We start from the raw sequence: 20,303 nt of genomic DNA on the forward strand, positions 1-20,303 counted from the left end.
TTGGCATCCAGATTATATGTTCCCTCCCAATTAAAAAACAATCATGCATTATGTTGTGGGATGAAAAGCAACTTTAAAATAGATGGGACATATATAGCGTAGCTGACCTTGCAACGGAAAACTAATTCAGATCTAGGTTCTCACAAAACTATGGTACATGAGGTATATTTTAATGTATTGCCAATGGTTGCACATTTGCACCACACATGCACTTCAAAACATATCAACCGATTCTTGCAAAGAAACAAGAAACCAGTGATAAATTCTGTGTCAAAAAAACATTAGAGAGGGTGCCTTCACAAACATTCTCCCAGGAATATGGACAACGACGTGGTTGAACACAAACTATACAGCATACAATAAAGTACTTCATCAGATCCTCAAAAACAATGGACTATAACAAACAAGGACCTTAGATTACATCTACCCAAGAAAGCAAGCATTGCTTACAGGAGCACCGCCATTATTAATATTCTAAGCAAAAACGTTATAACTACCGGCCAGATCATCAATAAGGAAACTAAGAGCCATTGGCTACCGTCCAAATCGATTGGATTCCACCCACCTAGCTCAAGCAAATATGGGAATAAGCAACCAACAATAAAAAAGCGTTTACACGCGGTGGGCATACATCCTCGGATTACGTACCAATAATTTTCATTAATCAAGTCCTGCTCTTCCTCACCACTGTACTTGCATATGGAGTAACCCACCTCTCAGAGGAATCCCTTTTTGCATTCTTCTAAAAATATAGCTTTAAGAAATCACGTTGCATATGGAAACAAGTTAATATAGGCCATCCCGTCTCTAAACAGATCAGCACACACCATAGAAATCGAAGCCAGGAACACGGACCTAGGAGAGAAATTTATATTATTAAAGTATTCTTTACCACAGCAATATCACCAAGTCTCACTGCCCACTTAGAACGCATGACCCATCAAATCAACTGAAAGACTAATCCAGTACTGTCTAAAAGGCTCCCAGAATGGAGCCGGACAGGCTTTGCCCGTTAAGCCTCCAATAGCTGATGCCATATTGTTAGCCCAGGTCAAATTACTCAGCCAAATCTGGAATGTTGGAACAAGAAGATTAATCCACATTTTAACAATATAACCTTTAGCAGTCACAAAGCAAATTGACTAAGTTTTCGGTTTAGATTGGGCATATCTGCCATTCTACCAAAGAGGCAGGTCATGGGTTCTATCTACTATGATAGTCTATCACTTCCCAGAATTTCAACACCTTAAGAACAAGCCCAGATAAGATGAAAAAATTCGGCATCCTCTGAGTGAAACTTAGGGCAACGACCATTATCCGTTTGATGAGATCTTTTCTGACGCGCAAGGGAAAAATAAGCTTGGTGCAGGATCTTATACTGAAAAAGCTTCCAGCTCATGTTGGGGGATACCACTCACGATCATCCAACGATAGCTGCAGGTCAGGTTTCCAGTCAAGTTTACTTTGGGGGGTTTCTTGCCATTATCAATCTATAGAGGGCACACACATGAGAGCAGGTTCTGGGAGCCAAGACAAGAGTGTGGCGGTTCACTAAGGAAATGTGGAGACCAGGTCTTAACCGCTGCACACATTCGGTAATGCCAAAAGACTATATTGAAGTCATCACCTAACTGGGCTTTGGATACAAACGTAACATTCAGGTACATATCATACAAATAGTGCATCTCTAGGTCTGACCAAAAGTACTCTATAGGACATTCGCACGTCAGAGTCATCTCCACAAGGGCAACTCTGGGGTGCTTTGAAACACACTTTTCTGATGCCTTACAATGTCCAATAAAATAAATAAATAAATATTGAAATGAGATCCGCACCCCTCAGTGCAATCGGTCGATGGCCCGAATAGTACAGGTTACCAGATCAAATGCACTTGTGTCTGGCAGATTAGGAGAAAGCACGAAAGAATGGAGTGGAGATGGGTAGACCGATCTCTCTATTCTAATATGGGGGTAGAAGCACAGATTCAGCATCCAGTAAACCACAAACTGGGCTTGTGCTACCCAGTAATAAAGATCCACCTCGGGGCTGGCCAACCCTCCTTGGGAGAATGATCAGACTAAGATTTCCTAGTTTACCCGATGAAATCTTTGGATGCCATAATAACGGTATCAGTAATAGTTCGAAATATTTCCTACCAGGACAGACCGAGATGTTTTGGAAATAATGGTGGAGTTTGGGCAGGATGACCATCTTCATGATAGAAACCTGAGCATAGGAGATAGGGAGCGAGGTCCATCTAAGTACTTTGTGTCGAAGGTCATCGAGATAGGTCAACAAGTTGTCCTCGAGTAGGGTCTCATGCAATCTAACAGTTATCCCCAAATCACACAATATTACTTCCATTTATAATCACCTATAGTAGCAGGTTTGCACATTGCAGGGGAAAAAAGCAACAATGTAGTCCAATTTACCCAAAGGCCTGAGAGCTACCCAAAGTTTATCACATCAGTGGTAATCTGTACAAGATTACCCTCTGGGTCTCTTAATTACAGTAATAGATAGTCGGCCTAAAGTGAGATCATTTCCCTCTGTCCTCCAAGGGCCAGAACAGTCTATGTGAAACTTCCTGATACAAGATACCAATGGTTCAATCGCTATGGAGCAAAGGAGAGGGGACAGCCCAGTTCCTCTTCCAGGCATCTCTCATGTGATTGCCTTTTAATGGTGCCAGAGTAGTGTCGTCGGACAGCCTGAAGAAAATACCCTGCCATTCCAAATCGGTCGAGCTATGCAAATAGAAATTCCCAACAAAAAGAATAAAACACAGTTTGTGTCCAACAATGGCTCTACCGCTTGAACGTCGGGATCCAGCTGAGGCATAACTGCAAAAATCATCTCCCGAGAGAAACCCACATTGGTCTGGGTGTGCCAACGGGGCAATTTGGGTCATTAACTCTTAGCAATTATTTCAGTGAATATTTTAGTGTTAATATTCAACAGTGAGATCCTATAGGGACCCACACATAGTGGGGTCCTTCTTAGGCTTTGCCATCACTTTGCCTACCACTATGCGAGAAGTGGTCAGCAAAGCACCAGACACTAGTGCTTCATTCCACACATCCAATAGATGCAGAGCCAAGAGGGGAACACATTTGTGAGGCCGTCCGACCCAAAGGTCTTCGATGTAGTGAGTGTAGAGACAGCATTAAGCAGATCTGTGGTACTAATCATCAGAGTATTTAAGGATTTTGCACAGAAGACAGGAGTTTAGAAGTGAGAGATCCACTAGCTATTCTTCAACTATGCCAGGCAAACCGGACGGTTGCAGGGAATATAGGTTCTCATAGAAATTATGGCAAGTACTCAGCATCTCATCCGAGACCGAGGATCCCCCTGCATTCCTTTTGACAGGAATCTCTGGTTCTGCTCTCGTTTCAGGATATGGTACAGAAATGGGTATAAGGATAAATGTCACTTCTCGGTCAGCAAGATCACGAAATTTCATCAAGTTTGGCTTTCAGGTGGGGCACATGGTCTGCGTTATCTGATCACAGAGGATCTTTTTCTAGGACCATTTTAAATGTCCAACTTCGATAAATAACCCGATAGATTTGAAGATGCCGGATTCCTATCCAATGGAGAGACCCCGAATATACACCTTAAAAGATTCCCAGAACATGAACTTGGAGGGGACCAAGGCAGTAATCAAAAAATTCAATAATGGCTTTTTCAATCTCAGATTTATGGGCCATATCCATAAGTGGGTAACTTAATATAAAAGGACCATGTCAAATGCGAATGATCTGAAAGGATGCTAGGGAGTATATTACAGGCTTTAAAATTGTAGACTAGTGAAACAGGGAGAAAGCGGTAGTCAATCAAGGACCAGCTGTCGTGGACAGATGAATAAAAATTGAGGTCTGGAAACCCAGCATAGACATACCCTTCTTTATTTCCTGAGCCAAGGGACATATGAAAAAGGAAATCATCTATATAGGGAGCATACACATTCACCAAGGTAAGGATACCGGAGACTATGACATAGTGGCCCTGCTCTTCTCTTTCACATTCCATGAAGGTAAACGGGAGAGATTTGTGTAGGAGCGTAGGGAGCCCCCCTGGAATTAGATGAATAGTATGGGTACCACCTTAAAGGGCCCCACACTCTAGCAAAGGATTCATTATAAGTACCTCTCAGATGGGTCTCTTGAAGCAGGGTAATCTTAGCTCCAAGCCTCTCGCAAAATGTAGGACTTTCTGGGCCTTTAGAATAGAGTTCAGACCTCCAACATTCTAGCTAAGCAAGGTGAAGCAGTCAGGGAGCAATTTACAGCCTCGCTCCCCGCCAACCACAGCTTTCCCCCAACTTAGGGTAATCCCCTGGGGGGCACCAGATGGAGCCAACTAGCTGGCTGCAGAACCAATACAACCTGCATCACAGGGTGGACTGAAGTGTTCCATTACATTTACACCAAGTACACCTCAAGTGGTGTGGGGGTGGAGAGGGTAATCAAACAGGCGACTCAAACACTGTGAACCCCAAAAAGGGGATCATTTCCCTTTTCACCAATTCAAACAGATATCAAACTATCCTCCCAGTATAATACAGAGGATATAATGGTTATAAATGGAAATTAACCAATGCAAGCTGCAACAGGAAAACCATCACACACTAGAGTCCCGGACGATCTGAGGAACCAGGGGGGTGGCGGGGCAGGGGGATGGTTGGTAACAAAATTCAGTGAAGAAAATTAGTCTTATTATACACAAGTTATAGTTTAGATAGGAAAAGCATAGCACACTTAATCTCCGAGTCGAGCTTTGCCTACAGAGCAGGACATTCTCGCTGGCTGCATGGCCGCCATGAAATCTGGATAAAAGGATATCAGTCTCCTGAAAGCAAATTTCTCGCAATTCGTATGCTCGTGGGAGAATAACCGTCCTGTGTCTGTAGTTGAGGAGATGTACGATTACTGGGTGGGTATTCTGACCTGGGCACGAAGAGGGGCCAGCTACTTTATGCGCGCTCTCAACCAGAAATTAAACAGGAGTGAAGGGTCCCAAAGGGTTGATTTTATAAATCCCAACATAGACCCCTCTATATTGCCCGAGGTGACCGCCTCTGGAATTTCTACTATCCAGACATTGTTTCTCCTGGGTATTGCCTCCAAATCTTTGTTTTTCGCTTGCGCTCCCTTCATAGTATTTGAGGCTTCAAATAATATGGTTCATTTCTACTGCACTGCCTTCACGGACACAATCGGTGTTCTGCCTCTGAGATGCACACTCTCCTTCTCAATTCCCTATTCCATCATGTCGGTTTTATAGACCAAATTGTCCAACATTGAATTGACAATCTCAAAACCAGCCTTACTGGATGACAAAACAGTACAAGAGAAGACCCAGAGTGGTGGACGGAAAGGTGGCAGCTGGGTCCTCTGATTAGGCCAGCAGAGTGGGGTCGGGGGTAATAGAATCCATGGCCAAAGATGGGAGATCCGCAGCTGGGGTAGGCGAGATTTGTTTTTCTTTGAATGCCAGCCTAGATTGTTGCCTACCTCCTTTTGCCATATAGCCAGAGCCGCGTTGCAGAGACAGTCCAAATGTTCGCGAAGGCAGCAGGCAAAGTGTGGAAGAAGCAATAATTTATTTATTTATTGTTTGCTTGTTAGGCACTTGTACACTAGAGTATACAGTTTAAAGTGCTCACGGGGGCAGGGAGGGAGGGTACATTACAACACAATATTAAGAGCTGAGGGGAAGAGGTACGAAAATACTATGCTGTTGAGTATTCAGAACGTGCAAGTGCAGAAAGGAAGTGCTGGGGAGTCAGCACGTGGGAGAGCCATGGAGGAAGTGCTAGGAATGTTGAGTGCTACGCGGCCAGAGCAGCGGAAGGAGTGCAAGTCTCCAGAACGAAGGATGTGCAGATGCAAAGTGCTGTGAATAGACAGGAGCTGGGAGTAATCGGTGAGGGAAGTCAAGGCCCCGAAGATACATAAGGGCCAAGGACACAGATTCAGAAACTGTGGGACTAGCAGAGGAGAAGGTGGGAAGGAGGAGGAAAAGAGGAAAATCTTAAGGAGCTTCTGGAAATTTGAGAAGGTCCTGCTGAAGGCGCAGGGAGAGGGGGAGGCTATTCCAAAGAAGGGAGCCCGCAGAGGAAAGTGAGCGACCCCCTGTCCTCTTTTTAGCAAACCGCTTTACACACAAAGCGTTGGTGCCGGAGGAGCGAAGGGGTCTAGTGGGAGAATATTTAGTGAGAGAGTTGAAGATAGTGTGGTCCCCAGTCCCAGGCGGCTTTGTGATGATGCAGATTTGAATTTAATCTGTGCAGCAACCGAGAGCCAGTGAAATGCAGTCCCTGGGCTTAAGGCCAAGGATAAGTCTTGCTGCTCTATTCTGGATAAGCTGAAGGGGGTTGCAGAGTGGAGGATGGAAGTTTCAAGAGACGTCTATTACAGCAGTCAAGTCTAGAGAGATAACTAGGGCTTGGGTCACATGGAGCCTCTGCGGGAAAGTGAGAAAGGGTAGAATTCCTTTAAGAAGGAAGATATGGTAGTTGGTCTTCTTGGCAATATCCTGAGTGTGAGGGAGGAAGGAGAGAGGAGTCGAAGAGGACTCCAAGGTTTCTGGCTTCAGTTGAAGGAGCTGGGAGAGAACCCAAGGAGGAAGGCCAGAGTGAAGGGAAGAAAGAGGGAGCAGGGGTTCCAATGGGAAGCATCTCAGTTTTACAGGCGTTGAGGCAGAGATCATTGGAGGTGCACAAGGACTGGATGGCAGAAAGGCAGTTGGGGATGATGGAGGATGCAAGAGGGTCAGCAGGGAGTCTGAATAAGAGCTGTTTGTCGTCTGCGTAACACTGGAAGTTGGAAGAGAAGGAGGAGATGAGGCGTGCAAGGAGAGCAAGGTAGATGTCAAAGAGCCAGGGGGAGCAAATAGAACCCTAGGTGAAACCACAGGTGGAGATGGATGTAGAAGAGGAGAATGAGCCCATGATGACTTAGGAAGAGCAGTTAGTGAGGAAAGAGGACAGCCAGTCCAGTGCCCGCTCCGAGATACCAAGTGTATTGTGGAGCCTTCATATGAGGATGGAATGGTTAACTGTGTCAAATGCAGAGGAGAGATCAAGGAGGATAAGGACTGCTGGGGAGTTGGAGTCAAGAGAGGAGAGCAGTTCTTCCCGGGTGTTCACAAGAGCAGTTTCCGTGCCTCTGGATGCTCGGAATCCAAATTGATGGTCATGGAGGTCACCAACAAGTTCAGTGCGAGAGTTAGGTTGGGGCAAGGCCAGCTTCGAGAAGCTTCCCAAGGAAGGGGGTGATGGAAATAAGGCGATAGCTGACAGGGCAGATAGGGTTAGAGGAATGTTTTTTCAGGAGCGGGCGCACAAGGGAGTGCTTTAGGGGAATGGGAAAAGATGACATGGTAAAAGAGTGATTGCAAAACTCAGTGAGAGCAGAGGCAAGAGAGACAATTTTATCCTTGATGGTCCTGGATGAGCAAGGGGAGACACGTTTAGAAGAGACCTTCATGGAGCGGACAACTATGATAACTTTGCTCGAGAGTGACAGGTGAGAAAGAAGGAAAGGGGGATGAAGAGGTCTGGGGAGGAGGGGTGTAGAGAGGGGGGGTCAGAATGTCCTGTGTTTTGGTGACAAAGTATGAAGCCAATACATTGCAGAGGGCCTGTGAAGGAGAAGAGAGGAGGAGAATGCAGAGGAGTTGGCTAGTTCCCTGCAGATTTTGAAAAATTCAGCCGAGTTATTGGATGCGCCGCCGGAGACCTGTGCCTGAATGTGGGCTCTTTTATTTGCACGAATGGCGAGTCTGTATTGCCTTTGATGCAGGCGGCAGGCCAATTTGTCAGAGGATGAGCCTGACTAGCCACTTCCGTTCTGCTGCCCTGCAATTTCATTTCAGGGCTGCAAGTTCGGAGTCGTACCAAGTGTTACGCTTTGAGGCAGGTTTCAGACGAATCCTCATGACTGGGGCAAGAAGGTCAAGGGTGTTGGTGATGGACAGGTGTAAGTTGCTAAGGTCAGGTGGAGACGAAGGCAGCCACAGTCACTCGTTTCATCGGGCGGGCGTTAGGACCCAGGTGATAGGAGAGGGTGGTCGGACCAGGATAGATTGGTGACTAATGAGGGTAGGTGTCAGAGTGTATGAAGGTAACCAGAGTATGTTCAGCTGTGTGGGTTGGCCCAAAAAGGAGAATGGAGAGGGACAGCGAGAAGGAGAGATCAGTGAATAAAGTGGTCGAGGAGCCAGCAGAGTCCAATTAAATGTTGAAGTCACCCAGGAGGAGAAGGTTAGAAGTGGAAGCAAGTAAAGAAGAAGAGCAGAAGTCAGACAGCGCCTGGGGGATGGTAGATGGCAGCAATGGTCAGGGTGGAGGTGGGAGAGGTGACCAACTTGCAGACCATGCTTTCAAAAGGGGAATAGGTCTGGGTAGGTAAGATGGAGGCAGGCACCCACTCAAGGAAAATGAAGGCAAACCCCCCGTCAGTGCAGTGAGATCGAGGATTGGAGATGATCTTGAATCCAAGAGGGAGGAGGGAGTCAAAGGAAGTGACTGAGCTGGAATTGAACCAAGTCTTGGTAAGCGCAAGAGTGTCAAGGTCAATGTCTTCAAGGAGACAGATGTCAGAGGAGTGTTTGTTGGCTGAGCGGGCGTTAAGAGTCGCCAGGTGGAGATGGTCAGTGTTTTTGAAGATTTTCTGAGGTGGGGTACACCATTCAGAGGAGGGGGGAGATGCAGGCGAGGGAAGGAAGTTAATGGGAGAAGGCAGGATGCGGTCAAAGAGTAGGAGGTTGGGTTGTGGGCCCTGAACCAGGATGGTGCCGGTGTGATGGACATTAACGAAGCAACAAGAGGATGCGAAACCCATTTGGTGCCACTGTTAATGGAGGAGTGTGTGGAAGGAGAGAGAGTGGAGATGCGAGTCCAGCAATCAAGAGAGGGGACAGAATAGAATATCAGTGAAAACCTCTCTAGAGGAAGCACTGACATAGGTGTCTGCAATGGGAAGTCCCGGGTTTGCACTCAGGATATATTTTTTGTACTTTTTCTTGCCGGACTTTGAAAGAGATGGGGGAATAGGAGAAAGTGAAGCAGTTATAGAATATAGGAGAGATGGAGAGAGCCATAGGAAGGCAGACGTTTAAGTCAAGGAGTTAATCTTAAAGGATATTTGTACCGCACACTATCACCACCGGAGTGGTCCCCTGGCGGCTCTGAAAGAGGGAGAGGGGGGCGGGGGGTGATAGTTAGTGGGAATAAGCTGGAAAAGTGCAAGAGAGCAGTGATTTGCTGTTGGCAGCCTTAGCCCGGTGGGTCCGTTGGCTGGGCTTTGGGTGTTTTACGGTCCGTAGTCGTCGTGTGCTGTTGTGCAAGTCTATGTGCGGTTTGTTTTGTTGTTGCAGTGTAGTGAAGTTTGTGCGGATTGCTGCATTTTAGGGTTGTGGTTGGTTAGAGTTTGAGCGGTATATGCAGAGAGATGAGATTGTTAGTGGATTGGTTAGTTGGCCTTTCTGTCCTTGAAATTGTGTCTAGGTGTGATGCTTGCTATCATTCACTATTCCTTCTGAGTGTCTGGTGCTTGCTAATTTCAAAATTCTGTCCAGATGTGAGGAAGGCTAGTGATCATGAATTCCATTCGGTGTTGCACTTGTCATCATTCACAGTTTCATCTTAGTGTGGCGCATGCCAACATTCACATTTCTATCTAGATACGACGCAGGCTAAAGTCATAAGTTCCATCTAAGTGTGGTACATGCTAAAATTCATAATCCTGTCTAGATGTGACGCAAGCTAAAATTGGGAATTCCATCTAAGTGTGGTACATGCCAACATTCATAATCCTGTCTAGATGCGAAGCAAGCTAAAATTGAGAATTGCATCTACGTGTGGTACATGCTAACATTCATAATCTTGTCTAGTTGCAAAGGAGTGAGAGAGTACTGCACAGTTTTGCCTCACTAAGAGGTCTAGTAGGTTGCGTGAGAGAGCATGAGATGGCGCACAGGGAAACAGAAGCATCCAAATTCGAATTTAAGGAGCACACCCCAAATAAAACTATTTTAAACGCAGCAAACACTGAATACAGAAGACGCACAGGGAAATGGAAGCACTGATATACATATATGAAAGAAGTAAATGCAGCAAAAAAGAATGAGGTTAGTTAAGATAATGAAATGAGAGTACAGCATTGGCAAAGCCTCAGGAGAGTTAGAAATGGTAGAACAGCCAAACTCACAATCATTACTGCAGGGATCATAGGAGGCCTTTGATCCAGAGACGAAGAAGCAGTCCAGGAATTAGTCCGGTGCATGCAGCATAGTTAGATTAATTTTCAATGGCTCTCCTGGTCCTCCACGGCCCGGCCCAGACAGGCTCTTTAGAAAGTGGGCCTTTGAAACAGGGGCCGGCTATTGGCCTTCCAGCGCCCGTGGCAAGAAATGGAGAAGGCAGGCCAATCAGAGTGAGGTAGGGCCAGGTAGCTGAGCACTCGTGCTTGTAATAATAAAGCGGCCATTTTAAAAAGGTGCAAATAAGACAAAGGCACCACATGGCCCACTGGTCAAAAACACAGCCACAGCATGAACTAGCACAAGTGGTGCAGGGGTGTGTAGAAGCAAAAAAGTGAAAGCCAGCAATGTCGAAATGATCATTGCGCTCGGCACCATGCATGGTCTAAGTGCGAAATGTTGCAGTCAGAGTGATGTTGGGATTCACAGCTGTGCTCATGATGAAATTCAGCTTCAGATGCAGACAGCAGGAAGGAGCTGCTCGTTTCAGGTGGAGTGGACATAATGCAAGATCAGGCATAGGCATTTGGGTCCAAAACGCACAGGAACCAGTCACCGTACACTGTGGAAGTGTGGGAGGGGAGCCCCAAACGAGGAAGCATCGGATCCGGTTCGTAAACCGACCCATGTATCTCAAATCCAGTAGGTAAATAGTATGATGGACATCTTATTCAAGCTTGTTTTTGAAGATGCCCATCTCCCACCACCATAGCACAAGTCTCCAGAGGAGACTACCTCAACACCTCCCGATGAGATGGAGGTAGTGAGAATCTCTCCTGTGACCCCCACTCACCTTCACCCAGGTGTCCACAGGAAGACAGCAGGGTAAATGCCAGGCCCACAGGGGCCACCATGGGAACAACCAGCTTCTGCCAAAGATCAAAGAGGGACACAGGGCACGCTACTCGAAAGAAAGGATCCCCAGGATAGCTTGCAGGTCTCAACAGGAGACAGCTGCGTCCGTATCCCAGATAACTCTGCATGTACTCAGAGTGGGGCAATGCAGCAAAAGATGAGCCGACAGCAGACAGGGGCTGTCAGCTGGAACCACTCCGTCCCACCCCCCCACTTGTCTCTCTCAGATGCCAGATGAGAGCATCAGATTCAGGAGCAGGAGATCGGGACTCCAGGTTCGTCACCACCACTGGAATCATGGTTTGAAGGGCTCTGGTGCCCAGTCGTTGCCACAAGCAATGCGCCCCTTCAAGGCTGAGATGCCTCTTGGTAGCTGCAGCAGATCTCGGGGCTCGCTGAGGGTTCCAGACCCACCACGAGCGATGCGCCCCTTCAAGGCTGAGATGACTCTTGGTAGCTGCAGCAGATCTCGGGGCTCGCTGAGGGTTCCAGACCCACTGAAGGCCCAGGGGAGCCAGAAGAGGTTTGACTGCGGCAGCAAGCAAAGTGGGCCCAAACCACAATCCCCAGGTTCCAGCGGGTTTTGGGTCAGCAATCCCAGTGTGCCAGGAAGGATTCACTCAGCTGGAACGCTGGCTTTCACCAAGTCCCTAATTGAGACAGCAGAGCCACAAGTAGAAGCTATCTTGCGCTGGCTCTCGAGAACTCCTTGCCCCTTTTCTATTTGTAATACCGGTTTCTCGCAATGCACAGTCTATCCCCTGGGAGTACCACACATTGCCATGCAATAGGTACTTGACCATTCTAACAGCACAATCATTTATTCTGGTGGGGAGAGAATGCAAATACTGTGATGTGGAAGAGAATGACTAAAAGTAATACAAGCATTACCCCCCCATGGCTCTTTTCCTAGTACTTGCGTATGAGAAATACCAACACCATAGGAATGGGCTATCAAGAAAAGCCACACGTCCTGTATACCAACTAACACCATTTTACTGTGACCGACATTCATTAGAAGTTAAACGTAGACCAGCAATGAACACCTCTACACCAGATCCCCCACAGACCCTGGGAGTACAGGTTTGATCTATAGTGCTTAATGAACATGTTTGGGTCTGCCCATGTAGCAGCCTGCATTTCCTGGATGGAACATTCCCCTGAGCCTTTGTCCAAGAGGTCTGCCGTGGCCAACCCCTGGATCATTGGAGGAGACTGTGTTCCAGCCAGAGACTAGGCCTTGGAAATGTTCTTTTATTCAGCTACTTAGGGTCTGCAAGGTAGGTTTCCTGCCAGGACTTGCACCCAATAAAAGACTATCAGAACGTTGTATGCTCATAGATACATACAGATATGCATGCAACTGATATATATGATATGATATGCAACTACAGCCAGTCTTCTATCCAACTACAGCCAGTCTTCTATCCAAGTGGTTCCATGCTACTTCATCCGAGGAAAGAGATTTGGAGGGAAAAAAGGAAGGACGATCTAAGATAAATGAAACCCTGAAATTATTTTGGGAAGGAAATAAGATCACACCTGAGGAATAGTGTGTTCGTCAAAGCCGCCAGCTAAGGGGCCGTATATCCCAAAGTCCAATATCGCCCAACCTCCTGGCAGAGGTTATCACCGTGAAGAACACTGCTTTGAGAGTCAGCATCTTTAAGGGAAGATCTACAAGCAGCTCAAAAGGTGCCGCCTGCAGAGCACTCGGGTAAGTTCCCAAGGTGGGCACCCCCGAGAAGGCCATTGGTCTGGAGATAGAAAAACTCTTTAGGAGGCAACCCACCAAACTCACATTCTCCTCAGCTTCCCATGGGGACATGAGATTGAATGGCTGCCCACTGTGCCCTCAAGGTGCAGACTGCCAGACTTAAGGTAAACCAACCCCTTCTGCAAAAACTGGAGCACAGCTGGGATCCCACAGTTCTCGACTAAACTTTCTTCCCAGTATACCATTTCTGGAAAGGTTTACAAAAGCCATCATAAGTGGTGGGACAGCTCATTCTGGAATGCAGCAGATGATTCAGATGACCCTCATTTTTAAAGTTCTGGCCTCTCAATTTCCAGACCCTTCCCTTCCAAATGCCCCCACCCCCCCCCACATAGGTCTTCGCAGAATCCCCTCATCCTGGAACTCAAGAATAGGATAGGGAGGGCACGCAAGAGGAACCCCCAGAGACACTGCTAGATTCAGGATCAGAGAGAACAAGGACCTGCAAGGCCAAATAAGGTAAATAAGAATGGCCTGTGCTGCCAAGCCCCAGAACTTCACAGGGACTTTCTGGAGTAGTGGAAGAGGAGTGAAGACATACAGAAGCCCCTTTGGCCATTCCGTTGCCATTGCATCCTCTGCCCAAGCACCCTTGGCAGGAGCGAAAACAAAACCTTGGAAGCTTGGCATTTTCTGGCGCAGCAAAGAAGTCCAGTTTGGGAGTCCCAAACTTCTGGCATAGAGAAAAACGTTCGGGAAGAGCTCCCAAAGTGCAGTGGGAAATTTCCTGCTCAGATGGTCTGCTTCCAGATTGTCCATTCCTTTTATGTGAACAGCCTGGATTTCCAGCAGATTCTGCTCAGCAAGTTCCCAACTCTGGGGACACTTGCTGCAGGGGTCTGGAATTAGTTCCTCCATGTTTGCTCACATAAACCAGATATATATTGCTGTATGTAAGCCAAGTGATCGCCTTCCCCTGAAGAGTAGAAGCAAAAATCTTCAAGGCCTTCAAGGCAGCGGACAATTCTCTCCAGTTGGATGAATGAGGGGCTTCATGGCTGTCTATCTTTTTTGGCAACACTGCCCACTTAGCCAACCCCATCCCCCAATCAACCTCGACGACATAGGTAGAAACAATGGCCAGCAAGGGCATCTAGAAGAGAAACCCTCTGAACAGATGTTGGAGCCACCATTTCAAACTCTTCCTCTGAGTTGGAGACTGGAATAACTGCTTTAAAGTTCTGAGAGTCCATCATCCAGTTCTTCTGTAGGTGGTACAATAGCAGTCTCATGTGCAAGTGTGCCCACAGCACCAGTGAAATCCGAGAGGCCATGTGTCAGAGTTTGTATGAAGTATTTGGCCGGTGCCTGCTGTTGGTCTTGCAAGGCAGACGGTTAAACGTAGATTTGGACCTCTGCTTTCCAGAAGAAAAACACTCTTTCCTGAGAAAGTAAGCGCCGATAAATTGCAGTTCCCTTGATGGTAGTATGCAAGATTTTTTCAAGTTGATGAGCAACCCCACCAACACCAGAGTTCTGCAAGCGAAGACCAGGTCTCTCTGAAACTTGCTGAGAGTATGCATGGAGAACCCAGCTGTTCAGGTAAGAGAACACATGAATGCCCTGCTGATGAACCCATGCCACAAATCGGTTCTAGAACCTTGGTTTACACCGGTGGAGCCGACTTCAGGACAAATTGGAGAGCAATGAACTGGAAATGATCCTTCCCAATAGTACAGTGAAGAAACTTCCGATCTGGAAACAGAATATGGAAGTAGACATTCCTATGTCTAAGGAAGGCCCAATCGCCTTCCTAAATCAAGGGAATGATTCTCTGAAGACATTCCATCTTTGTGAAGATAAAACGATTCAGTCTCTTCATGTCCAGAATGATTCTGACCTTCTCATTCTGCTTGTGTAGTAGGACTACAATGGAGTAAAACTCTTTGCCGACTTGGCGTTTGAGTACCATCTGAATGGCTCCTTTCATGTGAAGTCCTAAGATTGCTTGAAGCACGGCTATCCTCCTCAGGTGACTCATGGGCCCCTGAGAGAAGAGCAGAATTCCAGCCAATATCCAAATCAAAAAAGGTGGCTTACCCAGGCATCAGTGCACATACTCGACCACCTCTTTTGGAACCTGCAGACGTCCTCCAACTGGCCCGGCATCAGGAGCGCTGCGTTTGAGGACAAGTCACTTTCTCATCTCCCCACTGCAGACCTGTGCCTTTCTCCTGAGCCACGTCTTTGAGAAGAAGCAAGAGAAAATTGTGGCTTATAACTTTTATTTTGGTGGGATAAAACAGTTTGGACCATTTATCCATCCTCTTTCTCAATTTCCTGGCATGTTTATCTGCCTTAAACAATTTCTTCTAGGGCAACTACAAACAAGTTGCCTTCAAAAGGGGATCCTCATGGCTATAGCTTTCTGATGGGAATCTGTTTGCCAGTCCTTAATGTGCATAAGCCTGTGGCCTGTCACAGCTGAACCTATTACCATGGCCAAAGCTTTGACACCATGATAAGCAAGGTCTGACATGAACTCGAGCTGTGTTCTAATGTCCTGCAGACACTGAGTATGGTCACATCCTTCATGCATAGCTTTGTATATCTTCTTTAATCCTCCCAAGACAGTTTGTTATAGAGGGAGTAGGTTGCTGCACAGAGGGCCTGCTGTGCTTCCACACAACTCTTGACGGCTCCCCCCACCGTTTTGTCTGTGGTGTATTCTTTGGTAGCCATTAATGAACTGCCGACCAGGCAAGGGAGGCTAGAGTCCACGTGCCAGGCCTGGGGCATAGCTTTGTGCTCTGCTGCCAGACGATAACGCTTGGTCATGAATCTGTCAACAGCTACCTTCTTCATTCCCTGAAGATTTCCTTTCACCTCCCGTAATAGTGGCAACCCCAATTGCATTGTTTGTATAAACTGCAGAGGGGGTGGAGGGTGGTAAAGTTGTCTATCTGTAGTGGAGGAGGAGCGGCAGGTTCCAAGGTAGCTTGCCACCTGAATAAGAACAAAAAGCATCCGCCTCCTTGTCCAAGTACTTCGCATTTTGCCCAGCTTCCAAAGAGAACCTGGATCCCTGCGACAAAACAGATGCAGAAAAACAAGAAGCGCTAGAGAACCCGAGGAGAAAGGAGAGCCTTGCTGCTTTTCTTTTTGTAACCTGTCTCCTTAATAGTCTTTCTGAAAATCTTCAGCAAACGTTTCTTAGAGAGGCTCTCTGACTTGCTACATCGTTTCCAGCACATTACTGGAGCCGAAGAGGAAGAGCAGCCCTTGCAAATGCCTTGGTCTTGCATAGGTGTTTCTTCTTCCTGATCACCTTCCTTCCAGATGTATACAGTATGGTTGGCTCCGCTTGGCAGCATAAGAATACTGCTTAGCCAACAATTAGCACACATTCTCCACGCATAGCCATGGAAACCTGTCTGCCCACAGACTGTCCTTACCTGAACCCCAGCTGTCCCCATGGGGAACTTAAAAGGCACGCCTCTGATGAGGTGGTGGCGTCACTATGGCAACACATCCTAGGACACGCACCAGGGATGTGGCCTGCTACCAGCTCGATCTGCACACCCTAACCTTTAGGTTCTCTGGGAGCCTACCTTCCTCGGTCCTCCTACTTCCACAGCCCACCTCAACCGAGACATCCACAGAGAATACAAGATTGTTGCCCATCCCTACCCGGCAGGGAAAGGGATGGGTGCAGAACGGTCCAGCCATGTCCCACCCTAAGGCAGGAATCAAAAAAACTGGCGCATGCCGAGATGTTGGGAGTTTTGTACTCCCAAGGGAGGGGCTGAGCATGCAAGGAACACGTAATGCAGACAGAAAAGGGCCCCCTCATACATAAGTAATGGGAAGAGAGACATTGAGGTAACAGTCCAATGCAGGCTAAGCACAGTCTGTGTAGTTCATGCATTTCCGAGAAAGATAACTCAAAGCTCTGTCCATTGACATTTACTCATCAGAGCGAGATCAAGATAAAAAAATAACTTAAATCGACAGTTTCTGATACTTAACACTGTAGTGCAGGGTTCGAAATTGAGGTGAGCTGAGAGCTATTTAGCTCCTGCTTGTAGCCTAGAAGAACCCGATATGCTAAGCAACAAAAACTACCAGGGGCAATGTTTTGCTCCCAGGCCAACTGATGCCGAACAAACATACCTATGCAAATTTAACCTTGCACACAAAGAAAGCTTCTTTCTACAGACTATTAAGATCAGCCATGTGATGCCAAACCCATTAGGTCCTCTGCACCAACTACAACCAATATTAACTAAAATCTATTTTCTTTGTCCAAATGCCCACACAGAAGTAACCGTGATTCAGCTGTCATAATAGATGGATCTGCTGCCCTCTAGAAAGTCAGCCATATGATTGGCACTTGAGGATAAGAACCAATAGACAATACTGTGCATGGGCACAGGAGGAATTAGTTTTTATTAATTAAAAGATAAAGTTAAAATTAGGTATGGGCCCTCAAAACTACCTAGATTGCCTCTAAAAATTATGAATGCTTCTGGATTCTCAGGGATGCACTGCAGAGAGCAGAATGGAAGACCCTCCTGGGTAAGAACTCAAGAATCTCGTGTGGCCCTGGAGCAACTGTGGCAGGTCCGAGATGAGCCAACATTCACAGACTCTGCTGCGGGGAGACAGGATGGTGATACCCGCTCTCAGGATACGGAACATGATTGATCTGGCACAACAAGGTCACCAGGGGATGGCCAAGACCAAAGCCTGACAGTGGCTAAAGGTGTGGTTCCCGGACTTGGAGATAAGAGTCAAGGAGTTTGTGGGTGGTGCCAGGCAGGATCCAAGGTGCAGAGGGATCCCATGATTGAATCCATGCCTCGAGGAACACGGTCATGGGTGGCGGCGCACGCAGACTTCAGGTCCACGGGGAGAGAAGTCCACTGCCTGGTGATGGTAGACCAGTGGTCAAGGTAACCAGAGGTGGAGTTTGTTGACTGTTATTTGACGATGTGGCAGTGGCGCTGGAGAAGATCTTCACAACCCATGGTCTCCCACAGACTGTGCTCAGATAATGGACTGCCTTAAGGGGAGAGCTTCGGCCAGTTTCTGAAGGAGTATGGCATGCACCATAGGAAAATCACTCCAGTGTGGCCATGTGCCAATGGTGAAGTGGAGTGATTCAGGAGGACCCTCAACAAGGTATTTAGAATCACTCATGGACAGGATCAGTGCCTTCGCAAGGCCCTCTACCGGTTTCTCAGGGAATATCAAGCAACCCGCACCCCCATTACTCTGACTGAAGTAGCCCCAGCGGAAGCAATATTTAGGAGATGTCCCAGAGGCTTTTTGTTAGACGCAAGTGACCAGGAGCCGGCTGTGATTGATGACGCCCAGGTGGAAGAGGAGAGGATATGCCGGATTGAATGCAAAAACATGAAATGTGGGGCTTCAAAAGCAACAGTTAGCTCTTAGCAATGAGGTGATCATAAGAAATAGGTACTCCCCCAAGGAAAGCTGTCACCGACATTAGAACCGAGTCCCATGGACGTGGTTGCGGTGAAGGGGTCGGTAGTGACAGCCTCAGATGAAACCGCCACCATTACCAGGAATGCCAGTTTCTTCAAGAGACTTGGAGATGGCACACAGCTGGGGGCGTCCCTGGGCAGAGATTGTGCCAAAGAGCTGGATGAAGGTGCTGGGGTGGCGGCTCTCAGATTCCCCTGGACCAAGGGGACGCAGATGAGGAGAGGTCGAGCTGGGAAGGACGCAGACGGCATCACCAGCGAACTGGGAGGGGGAGACCTGCCTGCCTGAATGATTATGTACTGGACCCCTGATTCAAGCAGCCGAGAGGTGTTGGACACTGCCACCTGTTTGTCGTTAAAGGTTGTTTGATTTGCCACATGTTTTGTGTGGGTGGTGGTTGTTGTTTACATTAAAACTCATATGCACATACATGACTCAGATGGTCGGTAGGAAAACATAAATGGACCCTCTCTGAGGAAAGAAGGGGATATATAAACAATAGAGCCTGTTTAAAATGAAAGGTTTCGGAGGTCGCGTGGCATGGCAGTTAGGGATAGAGGGGCAGTGGGCATGTGCAAGAACTATGCACAGAGGACCCTTGGCCAAGCGGGAGTAAACTGTGGAATATGTTGGAGGTCACCTTATCCACTTGCCAATCAAAACAAATATTACGTGTAAGCCTCAATTAGGAAAACAGGTAAACGGAGTAATGTTGATTAATTGTTCGAGGCATTTCTTTAAATATCTGTAATGCCACCTTGGCCTATTTTTCGACGTATGAAATCTCCCTCTCAGGGCCTGATGAATGTTGGCATGTCTGGAATTATAATGACCGAACGTCCAATTTTTAAAGGTTTAACGTCCTGTAGGCTTTTGCTTTAACGCGAAGTCAACCATCTGCAATTGGCAGGTTAGGGCGCACATGGAAGCACTATCATGAAGGATGTGGGGGCGGAGACAAATCATATTTGGGAAGAGATACGCCTAAAACAAGCCGGGGGTAGAGGGTCGGCATCTAATAACCTACAATCCCAGCTTCCTTGTTAAGAGGGGGGTGCAGACATTTTAAAGAGCAAACATGTCGACCACTATACATCTGGGTGGGCTAGAGGATTAAAGGTTTCAGGGGCTCACGGGTAAACATTAATACCTCCCCCCCCCATCACGCCCCTCCCTTACCGGAAGCCTGAAAAGTGAGCAACAGCACAACAAACAAGAGTCGCATCATTGTGATCGTGGAGACTGCAGAAACAATGTGTGCAACTTCCGCCTTCACCCGGACGGTGCTTCCGGAGTCAGACGTGTATTGAATCGTCAATTTCCGTTTCCCCGACAGCCTCTCCTGTATAATCAAACCTTTACGCAGGCGCTCAAATCTGATACACGGCAACGTCACAGAACTCTTTGGTCTGCACCGTTACCACTTTTGCTGTCTGGAGACTTCTAGATGTGGCCATTTTAGGAGTAGGTTAAATACTTCCTCCATAGTGAGCCCACTATTTACCGATAACCACCATCCCTCCTCAAGTGCTGTCAAAACTCCCTTGTCCATACTCGAGCAGACGACCAGGACCGGCGTTTTTCGCTTTAGAGTTTTGAACGTGTAGTTTGTTCTTCCCCATTTTAAATTGAACAAAAACGACAAGTCCCAGAATTCCAAGCAGAAAAAAGGATTGGACAGCCTTCTCATACATAGCCACATAAGAGCTCTGCTCAGTGCACTTCCTCATTGCAGTACTTACATTTGAGGCGTACAGGAGTGGACAGGGTTAATTACCTCCACGTCCCTCTTCTTCCCCTCACCCTTGAGTATGGAGGTATGACCACCCCTTTACCTATGAGGCCTCAATTTTGTATTTGTTTCTGAAGGAACTTTAAGCTTCCTTTCCATGTGGGACAGTGGTTGGTGTCCCTCGTTTGGAGCCCCCCTCCTGCAGTGCTTGGGGAC

At 47.3% G+C, this 20,303-nt stretch overlaps 1 protein-coding gene across 1 annotated transcript in view; it reads right to left on the reverse strand.

The window, feature by feature from the left end:
- TGOLN2 (trans-golgi network protein 2) overlaps nt 1-19,705 on the reverse strand; it is a 196,803-nt gene extending 177,098 nt beyond the window's left edge. Inside the window, exon 1 of the mRNA XM_069618937.1 lies at nt 19,535-19,705. Within this exon, the coding sequence (XP_069475038.1) occupies nt 19,535-19,583 (49 nt within the window). The 5' untranslated portion in view covers nt 19,584-19,705. The remainder of the gene's footprint in view (nt 1-19,534) is intronic.
- Between the last annotated feature and the right edge of the window lie 598 nt (nt 19,706-20,303).

The sequence above is a fragment of the Ambystoma mexicanum genome, chromosome 10 (genome assembly GCF_040938575.1).
Source record: "Ambystoma mexicanum isolate Mex_15411 chromosome 10, UKY_AmexF1_1, whole genome shotgun sequence".
Lineage (NCBI taxonomy): Eukaryota > Metazoa > Chordata > Amphibia > Caudata > Ambystomatidae > Ambystoma > Ambystoma mexicanum.